Source organism: Eutrigla gurnardus (assembly GCF_963514095.1).
Source record: "Eutrigla gurnardus genome assembly, chromosome: 8".
Classification (NCBI taxonomy): domain Eukaryota; kingdom Metazoa; phylum Chordata; class Actinopteri; order Perciformes; family Triglidae; genus Eutrigla; species Eutrigla gurnardus.
The window spans coordinates 16,207,605-16,223,124 of NC_139922.1; the positions used below are offsets into that span (position 1 = coordinate 16,207,605).

At 43.7% G+C, this 15,520-nt stretch overlaps 1 protein-coding gene across 2 annotated transcripts; it reads left to right on the plus strand.

The window, feature by feature from the left end:
* Window positions 1–752: 752 nt before the first annotated feature.
* prdm2a (PR domain containing 2, with ZNF domain a) lies at window positions 753–14,258 on the plus strand. 2 transcript variants are annotated; one of them, XM_084014823.1, is made up of 5 exons: window positions 756–871; window positions 7,243–7,307; window positions 7,856–9,102; window positions 10,414–12,093; window positions 12,412–14,258. In XM_084014823.1, the coding sequence occupies exons 3-4, from the start codon at window positions 7,911–7,913 to the stop codon at window positions 12,066–12,068; spliced, it is 2,847 nt and encodes a 948-aa protein (XP_083870949.1). In that variant the 5' UTR covers window positions 756–871; window positions 7,243–7,307; window positions 7,856–7,910; the 3' UTR covers window positions 12,069–12,093; window positions 12,412–14,258. The 2 variants fall into 2 exon arrangements, with proteins under 2 accessions (XP_083870948.1, XP_083870949.1); XM_084014822.1 differs by having other exon boundaries at window positions 753–871; window positions 7,856–12,093.
* Window positions 14,259–15,520: the final 1,262 nt, after the last annotated feature.

Sequence of the window (15,520 nt, forward strand, 5' to 3'; positions counted from 1 at the left end):
TCTTACAGTGGATAACCATAAACCAAATACAAATGTTACACACAGAACACAGAAACATGTCTTGCACTGAAGTTGCACTATATTCAACAGTGTACTGAATTTATTAACTTCTTTAGATTGAGACATTATTATATTGTGCCCTCTATAGGCCTTTTCGATGCACTGCAAGGATAGTTTGTTCAGAAATTAAATTAGATATGGCTGTTTTAACAAAAAATGTCTGCATATGTATCAAAGCACTTGACTGTTACTAATGATTTAATTATATATAATTAATTACACATTTTAAATTCATTTTGAGAATGTGAAGAAGTTTATACTATTAAATGTAAAAACTCAAAACTAATGTGTCAATGTGTAGCCTTTAACTAAATGTGTGTGTCCCTGATATTTTACAGTTTCACAATTTAGAGTTCGTTTTTACCTCACACGATTTGAGATTAATACACCACTTAGATTACCACCATTATGCCTAATACTTGCTTGAGCCAGCATGCATATTTGTAATATTTTAGATGTATATCTGTAATATCTTAGCCTGTGGCATTGGGGTCGTACATGTTAATTAAACCATTTGTTAAGGCTGCCAATGATGCCCTAATACTCTCATTTTACTCCGAGGTGACAGTTGCCTTTTGCTGTCGTTTTTTTCTTCTTCCACTTTAGCAAACCTATTGCTGATTGGTTGAAATATGACATCCACATTTGCCAGCCAATCAAAACGCCAGAATCTTGTTGGTACATTTGGGGAAGGAAAACACACACATTTGTACACAACTTAAAACGAGAGGAATATTTCAAACCGTTCTACGGCAGCACATACGTGTTGCACGCGTGCACGGAACCTGTAACGTGCAGGCTTGTGTCAACGGTCAGTATTCCGAACGCTCGTCTCGAACATTCTATCCGGAATGTAGCTAGGGCTTGCGAGCTAGCATCACTGCTAGCAGTATCTTGTTAATGCTTTAATGGCGGTAACAGCTGATTTCTTTCACTTGTGATGTGAAGCCTTGTCTCGGAGCTTGACGGTTACAGGAACTTGATTTGGTGAGCGACTTTTTTGTACCAGGAGGACAGTGGAGAGATGTTTTAGAGAAGCCAATTGACCTTTGAGTGAACGAGCTAACTGCGTCCGTCGTGAAACAGTAATATGACGACGTGATGTGTGACCAGCTAGCAATGGTGCAAAGGACGGGGGAGCGTCATCACACCAGGTGAAGCAGATGAGTGTGAACGCATCCTAAAGCTAATCTGAGTTGTAATGATATAAAATTGACTAAGTACATTCGTCATACAGCTATTTTATGTGCGATACGTGTGAAATAAATATATATCGCAGCGCAGATGGATGGAAAGTTACATTTTGCGACTGGCTGAAATAATTTAGTATGTAACGTTAGGCCCCTGAAAGGAGTTGGAATCATTTTTCGATCCTTCTAATTATTTAAAACGTGACTGATTTAGTTGTATTCGTGCAACAAGAAGTCGCCACCAGTATCGTCTGAAAATAGCTGAAAGACAACGTTCATAAACATTACATTTACATTTACATTTAGGTCATTTAGCAGACGCTTTTGTCCAAAGCGACTTACAATAAGTACATTTGTCAAAAGAAGGAAACAAAGAAACCACGACGTATCATTGCCGATGCAGTAAGAGCTAAAAATAGAACAAGTGTTAGGTCCTCATCTGAGTAAAGTAGTACTTCAAGAGTAACAGTGCTACGATCCGAGTTTTTTTTTTTTTTTTTTTTTTTTTTTTTTTTTTGCGGGTGGGGGGGGGGGGGGGGGGTCGAGGGAGGGTGTTAGTGGGTCATGCTATGTAGAGTCGAGGTGAAGTCTGAACAGGTGAGTCTTGAGCCTTTTTCGGAAGATGGCAAATGACTCTGCTGTCCTGATATTGGTCGGGAGTTCGTTCCACCACTGAGGCGCCAGAACAGAGAAGAGTCTGGACTTTGCTGAGCGACATTTGTTTGATTTCAGCGATGGTGGTACCAGCCGGCCAGCTGAAGTAGAGGAGCGGAGTGCTCGCTTCGGGGCATGAGGTTTGACCAGTGTTTGAAGGTAGGCAGGTGCCGTTCCATTGATGGCCCTGAAGGCCAGTGTCATCGTCTTGAATTGGATGCGTGCTGCAACAGGGAGCCAGTGGAGGTCACGGAGGAGGGGGGTCACGTGGGAGAATTTGGGTAGGTTGAAGATAAGGCGTGCTGCAGCGTTCTGGATACGCTGCAATGGTTTAATCGCATAGGCCGGGAGTCCGGCCAGGAGAGAGTTGCAGTAGTCAAGGCGGGAGATGACCAGTGCTTGGACCAAGAGCTGCGTTGCATCCTTTGTGAGGAAGGTCCGAATCCTGCGGATATTGTAGAGGGCAAATCTGCAGGATCGGGCCACAGCAGTGATGTTGGGGGTGCAGGATAGTTGGTCATCGAGGATTACACCCAGGTTCCTCGCAGTTGAGGAAGGAAATACTGTGATGCCCTCAACAGTGACCGACAGGTCCATGTGAGGGCAGTCTTTCCCTGGGATGAAGAGGAGTTAGGTTTTATTCAGGTTAAGCTTGAGGTGATGTGCAGTTGTCCAGACAGAGATGTCAGCCAGACAGTCCGAGATGCGAGTTGCAATGTGAGCGTCAGAGGACGGGGGAAAAGAGAGGAACAGCTGGGTGTCATCAGCGTAGCAATGGTAGGAGAATCCATGCGATGTGATAACAGAACCTAGTGATCTGGTGTATAGTGAGAACAGAAGCGGTCCTAATACTGAGCCTTGAGGGACACCCGTGTCCAGAGAGCAGGGTTTGGACATAGAGCCATTCCATGTGACCTGAAAGGTGCGGTTTGTCAGGTATGATGTAAACCAGGTGAGAGCAGAGTCGGTTATGCCAAGTTCAGCCAGAGTGGAGAGGAGAATTTGGTGGTTGACTGTGTCGAATGCAGCAGATAGGTCAAGGAGAATGAGAACGGAGGAGTTGGATGATGTTTTGGCGTCTCGCAGGGACTCGGTCACAGTGAGGAGGGCCGTCTCAGTGGAGTGGGCAGTCCTGAATCCTGATTGGTTAGGGTCTAGGAGGTTCTTCCGCAAGAGATAGGATGACAGTTGGTTGTAGGCAGCACGTTCCAAGGTTTTAGAGAGGAATGAAAGAAGAGATACAGGTCTGTAGCTTTGGATGTCAGTAGCGTCAAGGGTGGGTTTTTTCAGGAGAGGCTTCACGATAGCGGTCTTAAAATCCGCTGGAATGACACCTGAGGTGAGGGAGGAGTTGATCAGGGTGGTGAGGAATGGCAAGATGTCGTGTGAGATGTCCTGGAGAAGAGAGGAGGGAATCGGGTCAAGGGAGCAGGTGGTGGCACGGTTAGATGTAACAAGTGCGTGAACGTCTTCAGAGGTGAGGGGGCTAAAGCTGGTAAGACCATCCGAGTTGAGAGTTGGGGGAGATGTCTTCTGGGAGGGAATAGGCGTGAATGATGAGCTGATGTCATTTACTTTCTTGGTAAAGTAAGTTGCAAAGTCATCGGCAGTAAGGAAGGAAGGGGGCGGAGGGGTAGGAGGGGTGAGGAGGGAAGAGAACATGGAGAAGAGTTTCCTGGGGTTGGAGGCAGAAGAGTTGATCTTTGCCAGGTAGAAGGCAGATTTAGCTGCCGAAACAGTTGAGGTGAAGTCAGAGAGGAGGAGGTGGTAGTGAGCAAGGTCCTCGTGCTGTCCCGATTTCTTCCATTTTCTCTCTGACGCTCGCAACAATGATCTGTTGGTTCGCAGAGGTTCAGACAGCCAGGGAGGGGGGGGAGATGATCGCGCCGGTCGTGCGATTGGGGGACAGAGAGTGTCCAAAGAAGAGGCGAGTGAGGACATCAGGATAGAGGAGGCTTCCTCAGTAGGCATTAAGGAGAACTGTTCCGAGGATGGGAGCGAGGAGATAACAGTTGAGGAGAGAGCGGAGGGAGTGAGGGATTTCAGGTTGCGGCGGCTGGTGACCATTCGAGGCGTAGAGGGGAGGGATGTGGTGGGCTTCATGGGGAGGGAGAAAGTCACAAAGTGATGGTCGGACACGGTGAGCGGGGTAACAGAGATTGCCGAGATGCCACAGGATCTTGTGAAGACAAGGTCAAGTTGGTTCCCGGCCCGGTGAGTTGGTGGAGAGGGGGAGAGCGTAAGGTCAAATGCGGAAAAGAAGTCGATGAATTCAGATGAGTGCAGCTTTCCCGAGTGGATGTTGAAGTCACCGAGGACGACGAGCGGTGTGCCATCATCAGGGGAGCAGCTCAGGAGGGCATCCATCTCATCCAAAAAGTCACCAAGAGGACCGGGTGGGCGATAGATCACTATGATGTTGAGTTTGAAAGGAATGGTGACAGCGACGGCGTGAAATTCAAGCGTAGATCGGGGTAGGTGGTCGAGAGGAAGGACCTGGTAGGACCATGTGGGTGAGATGAGGAGCCCAGTTCCTCCTCCTCGCCCTGTTCGTCTTGGGGAGTGTGAAAATGAGTAGGCAGTTGAAAGGGCAGCTGGAGTGGCAGTGTTTTCTGGGGTGATCCAGGTCTCTGTGAGGGCCAGGAAGTGGAGAGACTGCAGGGAGGCATAGGCTGAGATGGTGTCCGCCTTCTTGACTGCAGACTGGCAGTTCCACAGCCCCCCTAGTACTTCAAGTTCCTTACCGGTGGAGATTGGTGGGTAGCAGAGATTGGATGGGTTACAGCCTCGAATGAAGGGACTTCGGTAAAATCTTCTCCAGTGCGATGTCCTGACTGGGATAAGACACATGGCTGCGAGGGGGGGGGGGGTTGAGATGTTATACCTACCTCAATGGGCTTCCTCGATGGACTCCCACAGATAGACTCCCCTTGTCTTTGTTCAGCTGTCTTCGTTCTGATGGCCCGACGCTGCAGCTGACGCTGTAGTGACAGCCTTTTAAGTGCTCAATTTACCGCAAGTACTGACTGTGGCTCCTCCTTCCCTCTAATCAAGTCTATTCACTACAGGTGAGCTGGCTTCAAACAAGCTGATTGCTCACTTACCATAGACAGCTTCACAAGAAGTTCAACAACAAGCTATCAATACTAGACTAAATGTTACCACTAGCTTTACACACACAATGCCTAAACCCAAATCTACAATTAGTTTCTGACTTACCAACAAGAGACAAAGCAGCTTCCTTCCTTTCTCCAGACCAAATGTGGTTTGAAGAGAACTACTGCTGTCCTTTAAGTTCTGACTGTGGCTCCTCCTTCCCTCTAATCAAGTCTATTCACTACAGGTGAGCTGGCTTCAAACAAGCTGATTGCTCACTTACCATAGACAGCTTCACAAGAAGTTCAACAACAAGCTATCAATACTAGACTAAATGTTACCACTAGCTTTACACACACAATGCCTAAACCCAAATCTACAATTAGTTTCTGACTTACCAACAAGAGACAAAGCAGCTTCCTTCCTTTCTCCAGACCAAATGTGGTTTGAAGAGAACTACTGCTGTCCTTTAAGTTCTGACTGTGGCTCCTCCTTCCCTCTAATCAAGTCTATTCACTACAGGTGAGCTGGCTTCAAACAAGCTGATTGCTCACTTACCATAGACAGCTTCACAAGAAGTTCAACAACAAGCTATCAATACTAGACTAAATGTTACCACTAGCTTTACACACACAATGCCTAAACCCAAATCTACAATTAGTTTCTGACTTACCAACAAGAGACAAAGCAGCTTCCTTCCTTTCTCCAGACCAAATGTGGTTTGAAGAGAACTACTGCTGTCCTTTAAGTTCTGACTGTGGCTCCTCCTTCCCTCTAATCAAGTCTATTCACTACAGGTGAGCTGGCTTCAAACAAGCTGATTGCTCACTTACCATAGACAGCTTCACAAGAAGTTCAACAACAAGCTATCAATACTAGACTAAATGTTACCACTAGCTTTACACACACAATGCCTAAACCCAAATCTACAATTAGTTTCTGACTTACCAACAAGAGACAAAGCAGCTTCCTTCCTTTCTCCAGACCAAATGTGGTTTGAAGAGAACTACTGCTGTCCTTTAAGTTCTGACTGTGGCTCCTCCTTCCCTCTAATCAAGTCTATTCACTACAGGTGAGCTGGCTTCAAACAAGCTGATTGCTCACTTACCATAGACAGCTTCACAAGAAGTTCAACAACAAGCTATCAATACTAGACTAAATGTTACCACTAGCTTTACACACACAATGCCTAAACCCAAATCTACAATTAGTTTCTGACTTACCAACAAGAGACAAAGCAGCTTCCTTCCTTTCTCCAGACCAAATGTGGTTTGAAGAGAACTACTGCTGTCCTTTAAGTTCTGACTGTGGCTCCTCCTTCCCTCTAATCAAGTCTATTCACTACAGGTGAGCTGGCTTCAAACAAGCTGATTGCTCACTTACCATAGACAGCTTCACAAGAAGTTCAACAACAAGCTATCAATACTAGACTAAATGTTACCACTAGCTTTACACACACAATGCCTAAACCCAAATCTACAATTAGTTTCTGACTTACCAACAAGAGACAAAGCAGCTTCCTTCCTTTCTCCAGACCAAATGTGACATGAACTATAATGTCTTTGTTTACATTTCTTCTTGTGCCTACAGTTGCTTTAAACCGGCTAGTAATGGAGTAAGTATGCAGGGTAAATATGAAAAAGTAACTGGTGCAAAACGGATAATAGAAGCAACAATTGCGCACAACTGATTTTGATAAGAGAGCTCATGCGTACGTGAGGAGGAGCACGACAACAAAATATAGCACACACCATGGGCCTGCCATTTTGTCCTACCAAGCAGTGACGTTAGATGGGTATCAACATTTTACAAGTTATAAAATAATCAACAAAAGGTAGCTATTAAAACAAAAATCACTGTAGCAGGTGGTGTAAAACAACCATACCAGGGTAAATGGGGACAGATTAGATGTATTCTGGGACTGTAGGGAACTAGTAGATCAAAAGAAAACACTTACTGCGTATAACACCATGTTACAAAGTGTGGATCCGCTAGCTCATGCCGGTTGTTGTTTCATGATATAATCTTGATGTGCTTGAGGTATATTAGCAAACAATACCAGAACCCAAGGTTTTCTGAGCAGCCAAATGACTGACAAGTACATTGTGCTCAACTCGTCCCACATCACAGCTGTTCACTTTGAGCTGTTTGTGCTCCTTATCATTGAGTCGTTTCAGTGTTATATTGTGGAACAGGTGTCACAGTAATGTGTGGTTTCCTGTTGTCTCTCCTCCTCCAACAGAAAGAAAAGCCTGCGTTCATCTGTCAAGCAAGCATGCCTTCTAATCTGCACTGACCATGAAAATGGTAAGATGGCATGAAAACAATTCTACACATTGCTTTCAGTTAATGTTGTCTTACTGGTTTATTCTTTAGATGTTTAGGAAATGGAAGGCCTTCATAGTTGAATTTTTGTAGATCACAACACATTAAATTCTCAAATGTAAAACAATAATATTATGGAAAGAATAACATTGTGTTATGATGTATAGGATTTAGACAATATTGTGAACATCTGTACAATGCAGTACTATTCCAATGCAGTTGTAATACAATTCACAATGTCTGTTGAGAGGTGGATTTAGTGGTGGCAATTTGCTGTTTGTCATTAATGAATAAAAATACAGTATTTACTACTACTATTTGTAATAAGAACTTTATTCAATAATTTGATAATGCAGACAACTTTAACAGTAAACATTTCTGATGTATAGATTTGTATTACAGTGCAAGGTGTGAACAATTTGACTGCACCGATTAAGACTGACGTTCAAGTTAATTAATGCAGACTTTAAATGGCCCTGCACCTATATTATGTGTAAATGACAATAACTTCTCTGTCTATTCAATTCAAGGTGTGACAGCTTTCAAAACTTCCTTCAGATAGCTGGATACAACCTCCAAAGAAAGATGGAGGACTCTCCTCACTTCTACATCTCTGAATTTGGAGACAATGAAGATATGGAGGAGGATGGGGAGGAGGAGGAAGATGACAACATTTATCAAGAGGAAACTAACATGGAACAAGACATGATTACACTGGACACTGGGAGAGACTCAAATTCTTTTCCTTGCCAGCACTGTGAGAGACATTTTTCCAGCAAGCAAGGCTTAGAACGACACATGCACATCCACGCTTTGGTGAAGAACGAGGCACGCACATACAAAAACAATCAGAGCAACGTGTCTGTCGGTTCAAACCTTGGTAATTTGCAGCATGAAAAAATGAAGCCTCTGGATTCGGTAGACTCAGTCATGCAGCTTCATACTTCATCCCCATCTAGCTCTGACGCTTTAATTTTGTCGGCTGGTGACCACACTGCTCAGCCAGACAAACCGGGAGTATTAGAGGGGCGTCACGCTTGCAAGTTTTGTGAAAAGCTGTTCACGACACAAACCAACAAGCTTCGACATGAGCGCAGGGTTCATCTGCAGCCCCTGCAAGTCACACATGTGGAAAAGAACCAGCTGCCCCAAGAGGAAACTCTTCAGACGATTGTCAGTGAAAGTTCACAACAGCAAACGGAGCTCGGTGACAACACAGCGCCTGCAGCTGTTCTGGAGAATGAAGTGGGACACGTAGAACAATACATGCTAGATGTCTCTAGCGATATTTCAGAGAATCTCAGCTTTTATATCGATGGAAAGATAGTGTCAACAAGTACAGTCAGTAACTGTGAGGCACCCGAGATTCATTCTGGTACTTCAAATTTTGTTGGACTGGATGCCCTGATTTTAGACCCCACCCAAATCAACCAGGTTTTAAATGCAGATTCAGTTACAGGCAAAGAGATGCCTGGTCAACCACTGGCCAAAAGAAGAACTGCAACACCACCTCTTTTGCCACAAATTAAAACTGAACTGGAGTCTGAGGTGGTCGTGTCTTCTTCCTCGTCTTCCCTTGTTTCATCTTTATTAGGGAATCTACTTCCTCAGAACACAGAGTCTACCGTTGTGCAGAAGGAAAGAACTGTGTTTCTGTCTCCAAAGCTGAAGCAGCTCCTGGAGAAGCAGGATGGACTTAAACCTACGCTTGCCCTCATCGCAGATGGCCAGATGCCCTGTTCACCCGTCTCTCTCTCTGTCCTGCCCACTGGAACAGGTAGGTTTAAAAGACGGACCGGGTCTCCACCAAGCTCTCCACCGCAAAACCTAACATCCAAAGGAGAAACAGCAGATAGTGGTGATTGTGATGCTATAAGTACAGAGCTGATGGAGACTCAACATAGTTCACCTGTGCACCAAACAGCCAATGTGAAGGATGACACAATTCCTCCTGTGGAGGAGTCAGCAATGGCAGACAGCTGGCCCCCCAGGTCCGGCGGAAATTCCTGTAACCAGCAGCCACTGGACCTCTCTAATACAGTCAAAAGAAATGAAGATGTAGCTTTAGCTGATTCTGTGCTGGATCTGAGTTTTCAAAAAAAGACCCTAGGTGAATCTGAACTGATGTTAAATTTAGTTTCACAGGCAGTTTTGAATGAAGGTATATCAAATACATGCATGGCAGAGATGGCCTTAATAAATATTGGAGGGCAAAATGTAAGCCTAGGGAATCCTGAGACCCCTTTAGTGACAGACTACACCATACTTGCAGGTCCAGAAATGATGACCCCAATTGATCCAGAAGGACTTCTTTATGGGCTTGCACTTCCCCCCAGTTCTCTGACTTCAGCACCTGCCTCCCTCACCCCTGTTGCCCTGCAGCCAGCTTCACCATGTACTATAGCATTTGCTTCCCCAGCCTCACACACTCTGCTCCCTTCTGCTCCTTCATTAATAACAGTTTTGGCACCATCACATATTTCAAACCCTTCAAGCCAACCAATCCAGGTATTAGCTCCGAATATATCACCCAAGCCCCTGGTGATCTGCACAGAAAATGCATTACATTTTTCAGAGTGTGATTTAAGTGCTGCATTTGCCACGACAAATTCTGCAAACCCTGTCACTCTCGCCCAATCCCTTGACCCAACTCTAAATCTACCCGGCCACATGTTTCTCTCTGATCAGATAGCTCTCAATCCGCCTATAGTCGAGTCAACTTCAATGTCTGACTTGGCATTCGCCCCTACTGTAACTTTAAATGATTCCCTCATCAATTCTTACAACATTACTAGCAACACAGTTTTGATAGAGTGCACAATAGCTCTTGAAGCCCCAGGCAGTATAGTCCCTGCTGCAGTTACATTACAAGAAAGCACTGCTGAGCCTCCAGCACCTACACAGATGGTTGTCAATCACATAGAACAGCAACAGATTGTATCAATGCCCAATCCTCAAACTGTGGACCCCACTATTCTTATGTCCTCCATCGCAGAATCAGTAACTCTATCTACCACCGCTTCGGTGATATCTGATTGTGCTACTGTGGGTAAATCAAGTCCTGACCCAGAGCTTGTTGTTAATGCAGAGCCGGCAACCATAAAAGAGGAGGAAGCTGCTGACAGCACTGTTTCCGTACCCGACATCTCATCTAATGCCTCACCTCCTTCCGAGAATGCTGAAGACGACGAATCCTCAAACAACGCACTGAGTGATACCCAACAGCAGACTTTCACCAAGAATTTCATCTGCAACGTGTGCGATAAGCTTTTCCATTCGATGAAGGAACTGGGCCATCATGTCGGTGACCATGCTGATGAATGGCCCTACAAATGTGAGTTCTGCGTGCTGCTCTTTAGCAAACCCTCCGCTTTGCTTGATCATCGGTCAAGCCTCCACGGCGTCGGCAAGACGTACGTGTGCAGCGCATGTACAAAAGAATTTGTCTACCTTTGTAACCTGAAGCAGCATCAGGAAGAATTGCATCCCAGCCAGCAGTGTACATACACGGAAGAAGAAAAGGGAAAACTACGACCTCAGAACCACAATATCTCAACGAAAGTTAACACGGAGCCCTTGGTGCCCGATGCTGCCGAGGAACCCACAAAACCGGTGAAAAGGGAAGAAACTGAAGTAGATGTGGCTGCCGAAGAACTGTTTACGACAATAAAAATCTTGGCCTCGGATGCAGCCAAAGTCAAAGGGCCTGACGTTCGTCTTGGCATTAACCAACATTATCCAAGCTTTAAGCCCCCTCCATTTCCTTACCATAACAGATCACCCGCTGGCTCAGTGGCTTCAGCCACCAACTTCACCACCCACAACATCCCACAAACCTTCAGTACAGCCATTCGGTGCACCAAGTGCGGAAAGAGCTTTGATAACATGCCAGAGTTACACAAGCATATCTTGGCTTGTGCAAACGCCAGTGATAAAAGGCGATATACGCCCAAAAAGAATCCCATCCCACTGCGCCACTTTGCAAAAACTCAAAACGGAGTTCTGTCTAGCACCAACTCTACTAACGGACTAAATGCGTCCAACAGACCCAGTCAGTCAAACAGGTCCAAACTGAACCAACAATCCCCAGTAAATGTGAAGCTCAAGGTGCTGAAGAAAAGGAAGAAAAAGTTGGTTCAAAGGGTCATGCCGCAGAGGAACAAGTCCATCCATTCGTCGAATAAAATGTCACCTGCACAGGTGGATGTGCAGCAAGAGATCTTCGTCTGCCCGCACTGTAGCAGGGAGTTCACAATGCGTCGCAGCCGCACCAAACATATGGCAGTGTGCCCCAAGAAACCTAAAGAGGTGAAGAAAAGGAAAGAAGGAGGAATCTCCGTGACAAAGGAAAACGTTGGACACCTGCATAGAGGGGTTGAAGAGAAACAAGCCTCACCTCAGCATAAAACCAGACTCCAGTGTTCTGGCTCTGCAAAGAGGCCCTCCATCCTACCAGTGCAAACGGTCTTCTCAAACAAAAGAAGTAAAATCATTATTAAAGAGAGCTCACAGCCAAAAGAGGAGACCCCCGCTCTGAATGAATTTCCCATGGTTCGCACTTTCAACCCATCTATGCGCCAGTACAGCAGAGTGCAGCATGGCGTCAAAGGAATCCCCATTAAAATCACCATAGTGAAACCACAACAGGCTGCCCCACAGAAGGATGAGCTGCCTCCAAGCCAGCGCCGAGAGGATGCGACCAGAGCTGTCAGCAGCAGGCCCGAGCAGAGTCCTACAGCCTGAAGACTACTCTGCAGCCCACCGTCAGGTAGTTAAACACATTTTAGTTTTAAAATGGTGATGATGATCAAGGGATGTGTTTACAAAAACATTCATTAAGTACGCAGCTATTCCTAATTTGTTCAGGTGAGAGGATAATTGTGATATTGACATTTTGGACGGACCACCACTTAGACATCAGTACTGCCATGCTCTTAATAAACTAAATTAACAGTATATAGTATGTTTAAAAATATAAAACATCTTAAATTACAAGCATAAATGGAGCAAGCAGATGATTATAGGCAACCATATGTCTGTCTTTCTCAATATAAATGTCTATACTGTTCTGTTCTTCTGTTTTCAGGACCCTGCTGTGTGAAGCATCCATACTTGTGTCATAGTGATACTGAAGGGAGATAACTGCTGATCACAGTGTAAACCCTACGGACCCAGATTGCATCATGCTGTGCAATTAATGAGGACGGATATTACATACGACTGAGGATATTGCAGTGAGTGGATGCATTTGAATGCTTGCTGTAGAAGCTTGGAGTTCTGTAGATTTCTCCTTCATTTCATGAACTTCGCGTCGACGGCTTGGATTTGCACTTTGAAGTTAATCTGACTGCTACATGTCACAGATTGGAGATAAAGTGGGAGGAATTGAGGCCGCTCTCTTTTTTTGATGGGTTATTTAGAGAGGAGAGCAGGTGGCAATCATTCTCGGCATGCATTTGCACTTTTCCATATCTGTTGTCTGCGGCCTTTTGGTTTAAACTCTCACTGCATGCTGTGATCTTGTATACAGCTACATTAATTCAAGATGGATTATGTGGATGCAATTAGGCCTTAAATACTGACATTGCTCCGCTGGTCTGATTGACAATAACCAGTGTCATTAAATGGAAGATGCATCAAGATTACTTCTAAGAATGAGACTACAGGGTCACAGAGTAGTAACACATGTTGGCTTGAGGATCACTGCTCTACAGTGAAACATTGGCCACATGCTACCTCTCAGAATTATCGTTGGGGATATCATCACTGTTAATAACTATTAGAAAAGTAATTGTTTTTATTATTGGTGTGTATGTAACATCGGTAGATTTAATGTTTCAGCCTTTGCAAATCAAAGTTGTATATAGTCTGGTTGGCCCAGTTGCTATGTATTTCTATGAGCGTTTTGAGAATAATTCTCATTATGTGCCATCAAATGTATATAATATGACTGACTATGGCATAAGGTTGATGAACAATAAACCTAGTTTGGTGTTTCCCACATAAGGAATTTATTTTGGAGGTTATGGGCCACCACAAATAAATGCTCAACATTAGGGAAATGGTTTGATGTAAATGGCACTGCGTTTCCAAACAGAAGTACTGTGTAATCTGTACTAGTGGGATGCATCATTGCCACTTATACAGTACTGAGAGTTTAATTCTGAACAGCATTGGCAGTGATCGGCCTTACTGCATTTTCTTCTGAAATCCTGTAATATTTTGCACCTGTTTCACAAAATGCTTGTCAGAAATATGATTCTGTGTTTGTTTTTTTCCCCCAATCAACAGCTATAAATCTTCATGTAAGACTGTTTAGAGCTTGGTCATCTGTAGCATACAAGCATTTCTTTGCATATAATCTGCTGTCAACAGTTTGTCGTGTGAAGTGTGTGTATAATGAAGTCCAACATGTACAAATGACAAAATGGAAATGTCAGATCAGATACTGGGTAATCTTTGCTGGAACCGTGTAGTGACATAAGAGTTGTCACTAATTTCAGGATGAGTTTAAGGAATTGTATCCGTTTGATTGGAATATTTATATGCTACTTTGAAGATATCGTGCTATACAGGGTAGTTATTGCATTATGATTGAATTGAGTTCTATGGGCAAATTAAAACTTGGCATTGCCTGTATCTGAGCGAGAGAGAGAATTATGTTACCTCCTTTTTTTTTGCCTTTTCAACCCTCGTTGGTAAAATCTGCTTCATTCAGACAGACGGACTGCAATGTGTTAGTTGAACAGGATGGTCGGTGAGACTGTTATTTAACTGTGAAAAGTGCTTGTAGCATTTCAAAGTGTAAATTGAGTCGTGTATATTTATTAATAATTTAAAATCATGTTATCAATATCTGAACAGTTCCTCTGTATGATTTGCACTAATGTTTTTTCAAGCGAGTGTTCAAAATAAATGGAGAATGTTAATATTTGTGTGAGACTTTCTTTAGTAATATAATGAAATGAATCATGAATTCTTTGTGGATTTCTTCAACAGTATTCAGCGTTCTGCACTTCTTAGCCGTCTGCACTATGAGCTTCACTAGAAAACAAAATGTCCAGGTGGTGGCAGACTTTCATTACTTTAACAACTGGAGCAATGGCTTCAATAGAGAGGGGGTTTTGTGAAAACCACTCCATCTCTTCTGCACTCCCACTTTCTGTTAGAGAATCCATTAACAGTGACACTAGTTTTTATCCTCGTTTTAAAGCATTCTCCCACTGCCAGTATATTAACATTTGGAATCTGGAAGCAAAGAGGTGCAAAGATATTCAGCCTGTGATCTGTTTTTGGTGAATAATTCTGTGGATTAGCTATAGGTTTGTCCAAATGTTATCCCACATGATATACATTATGCATTTTATTGTACTCCCTCTGTATAAGGGATCATTAATATTACTCAGCTTTGGCTGAGCAGTGGAATACAAAATACAGAATACTTATTCTTTGCCTAATGAACAGCTTGTAGCCTAAATTCTAACACAGTTCCCCACTCTTCAAGTAATAGGTGGTAGTTTAACTGTGTTTAAATGTGTTTTTCATTTCTTTTTAAGAATTATTCAACTCTATTTCTCTTCTTAATGTCTTCACATTGAGTTCCCAGACAACCTTTAGTGACGCTAACCAAAATCCAGTTTGCACCTCTCATGTTATCCTCTGTTTTTAAGACACACTGGGGCTAAATCAAGACATTTACATAAAAAAATGTGAGTGGTGAAAATATGCGATAATACTAGAAATGGCAAAGTATGTGCATCAAAATATATGTGCACTTATTTTTGATGGAGATCACATGAAGAACCCTCTCACTGGGAGGAAATAGTGACGCACCATGCCTCTCAAGACAAAATAATCTGCACACACAATTTTGTGGAGAAAAGTCTAATTAGCAAAGCTAGCTGTGGATGGAGGCGTAGCTGAGAAAATAGACGAGTGGAAAGAGTAAGGAAGCAGTTTGTTCGTAACAATAAAGAGGCACGAACTTGCATTAGAAGCTGTAAATTAAAAAGGGTAAGAATACCCTGATAGAGCTGCTGTGATGCCCATAGAAGAAATGTGAGAAAATGGCCAATCAGCCAAATACTGGCTGCGATCTCATATCCCTCTTTCAACCAATCATCATTCAAATAGCCTATCATAAAATACTCAGTTCAGTAGCAGAGAGGAGTGATCATGTTGCCGATCATTAGCTA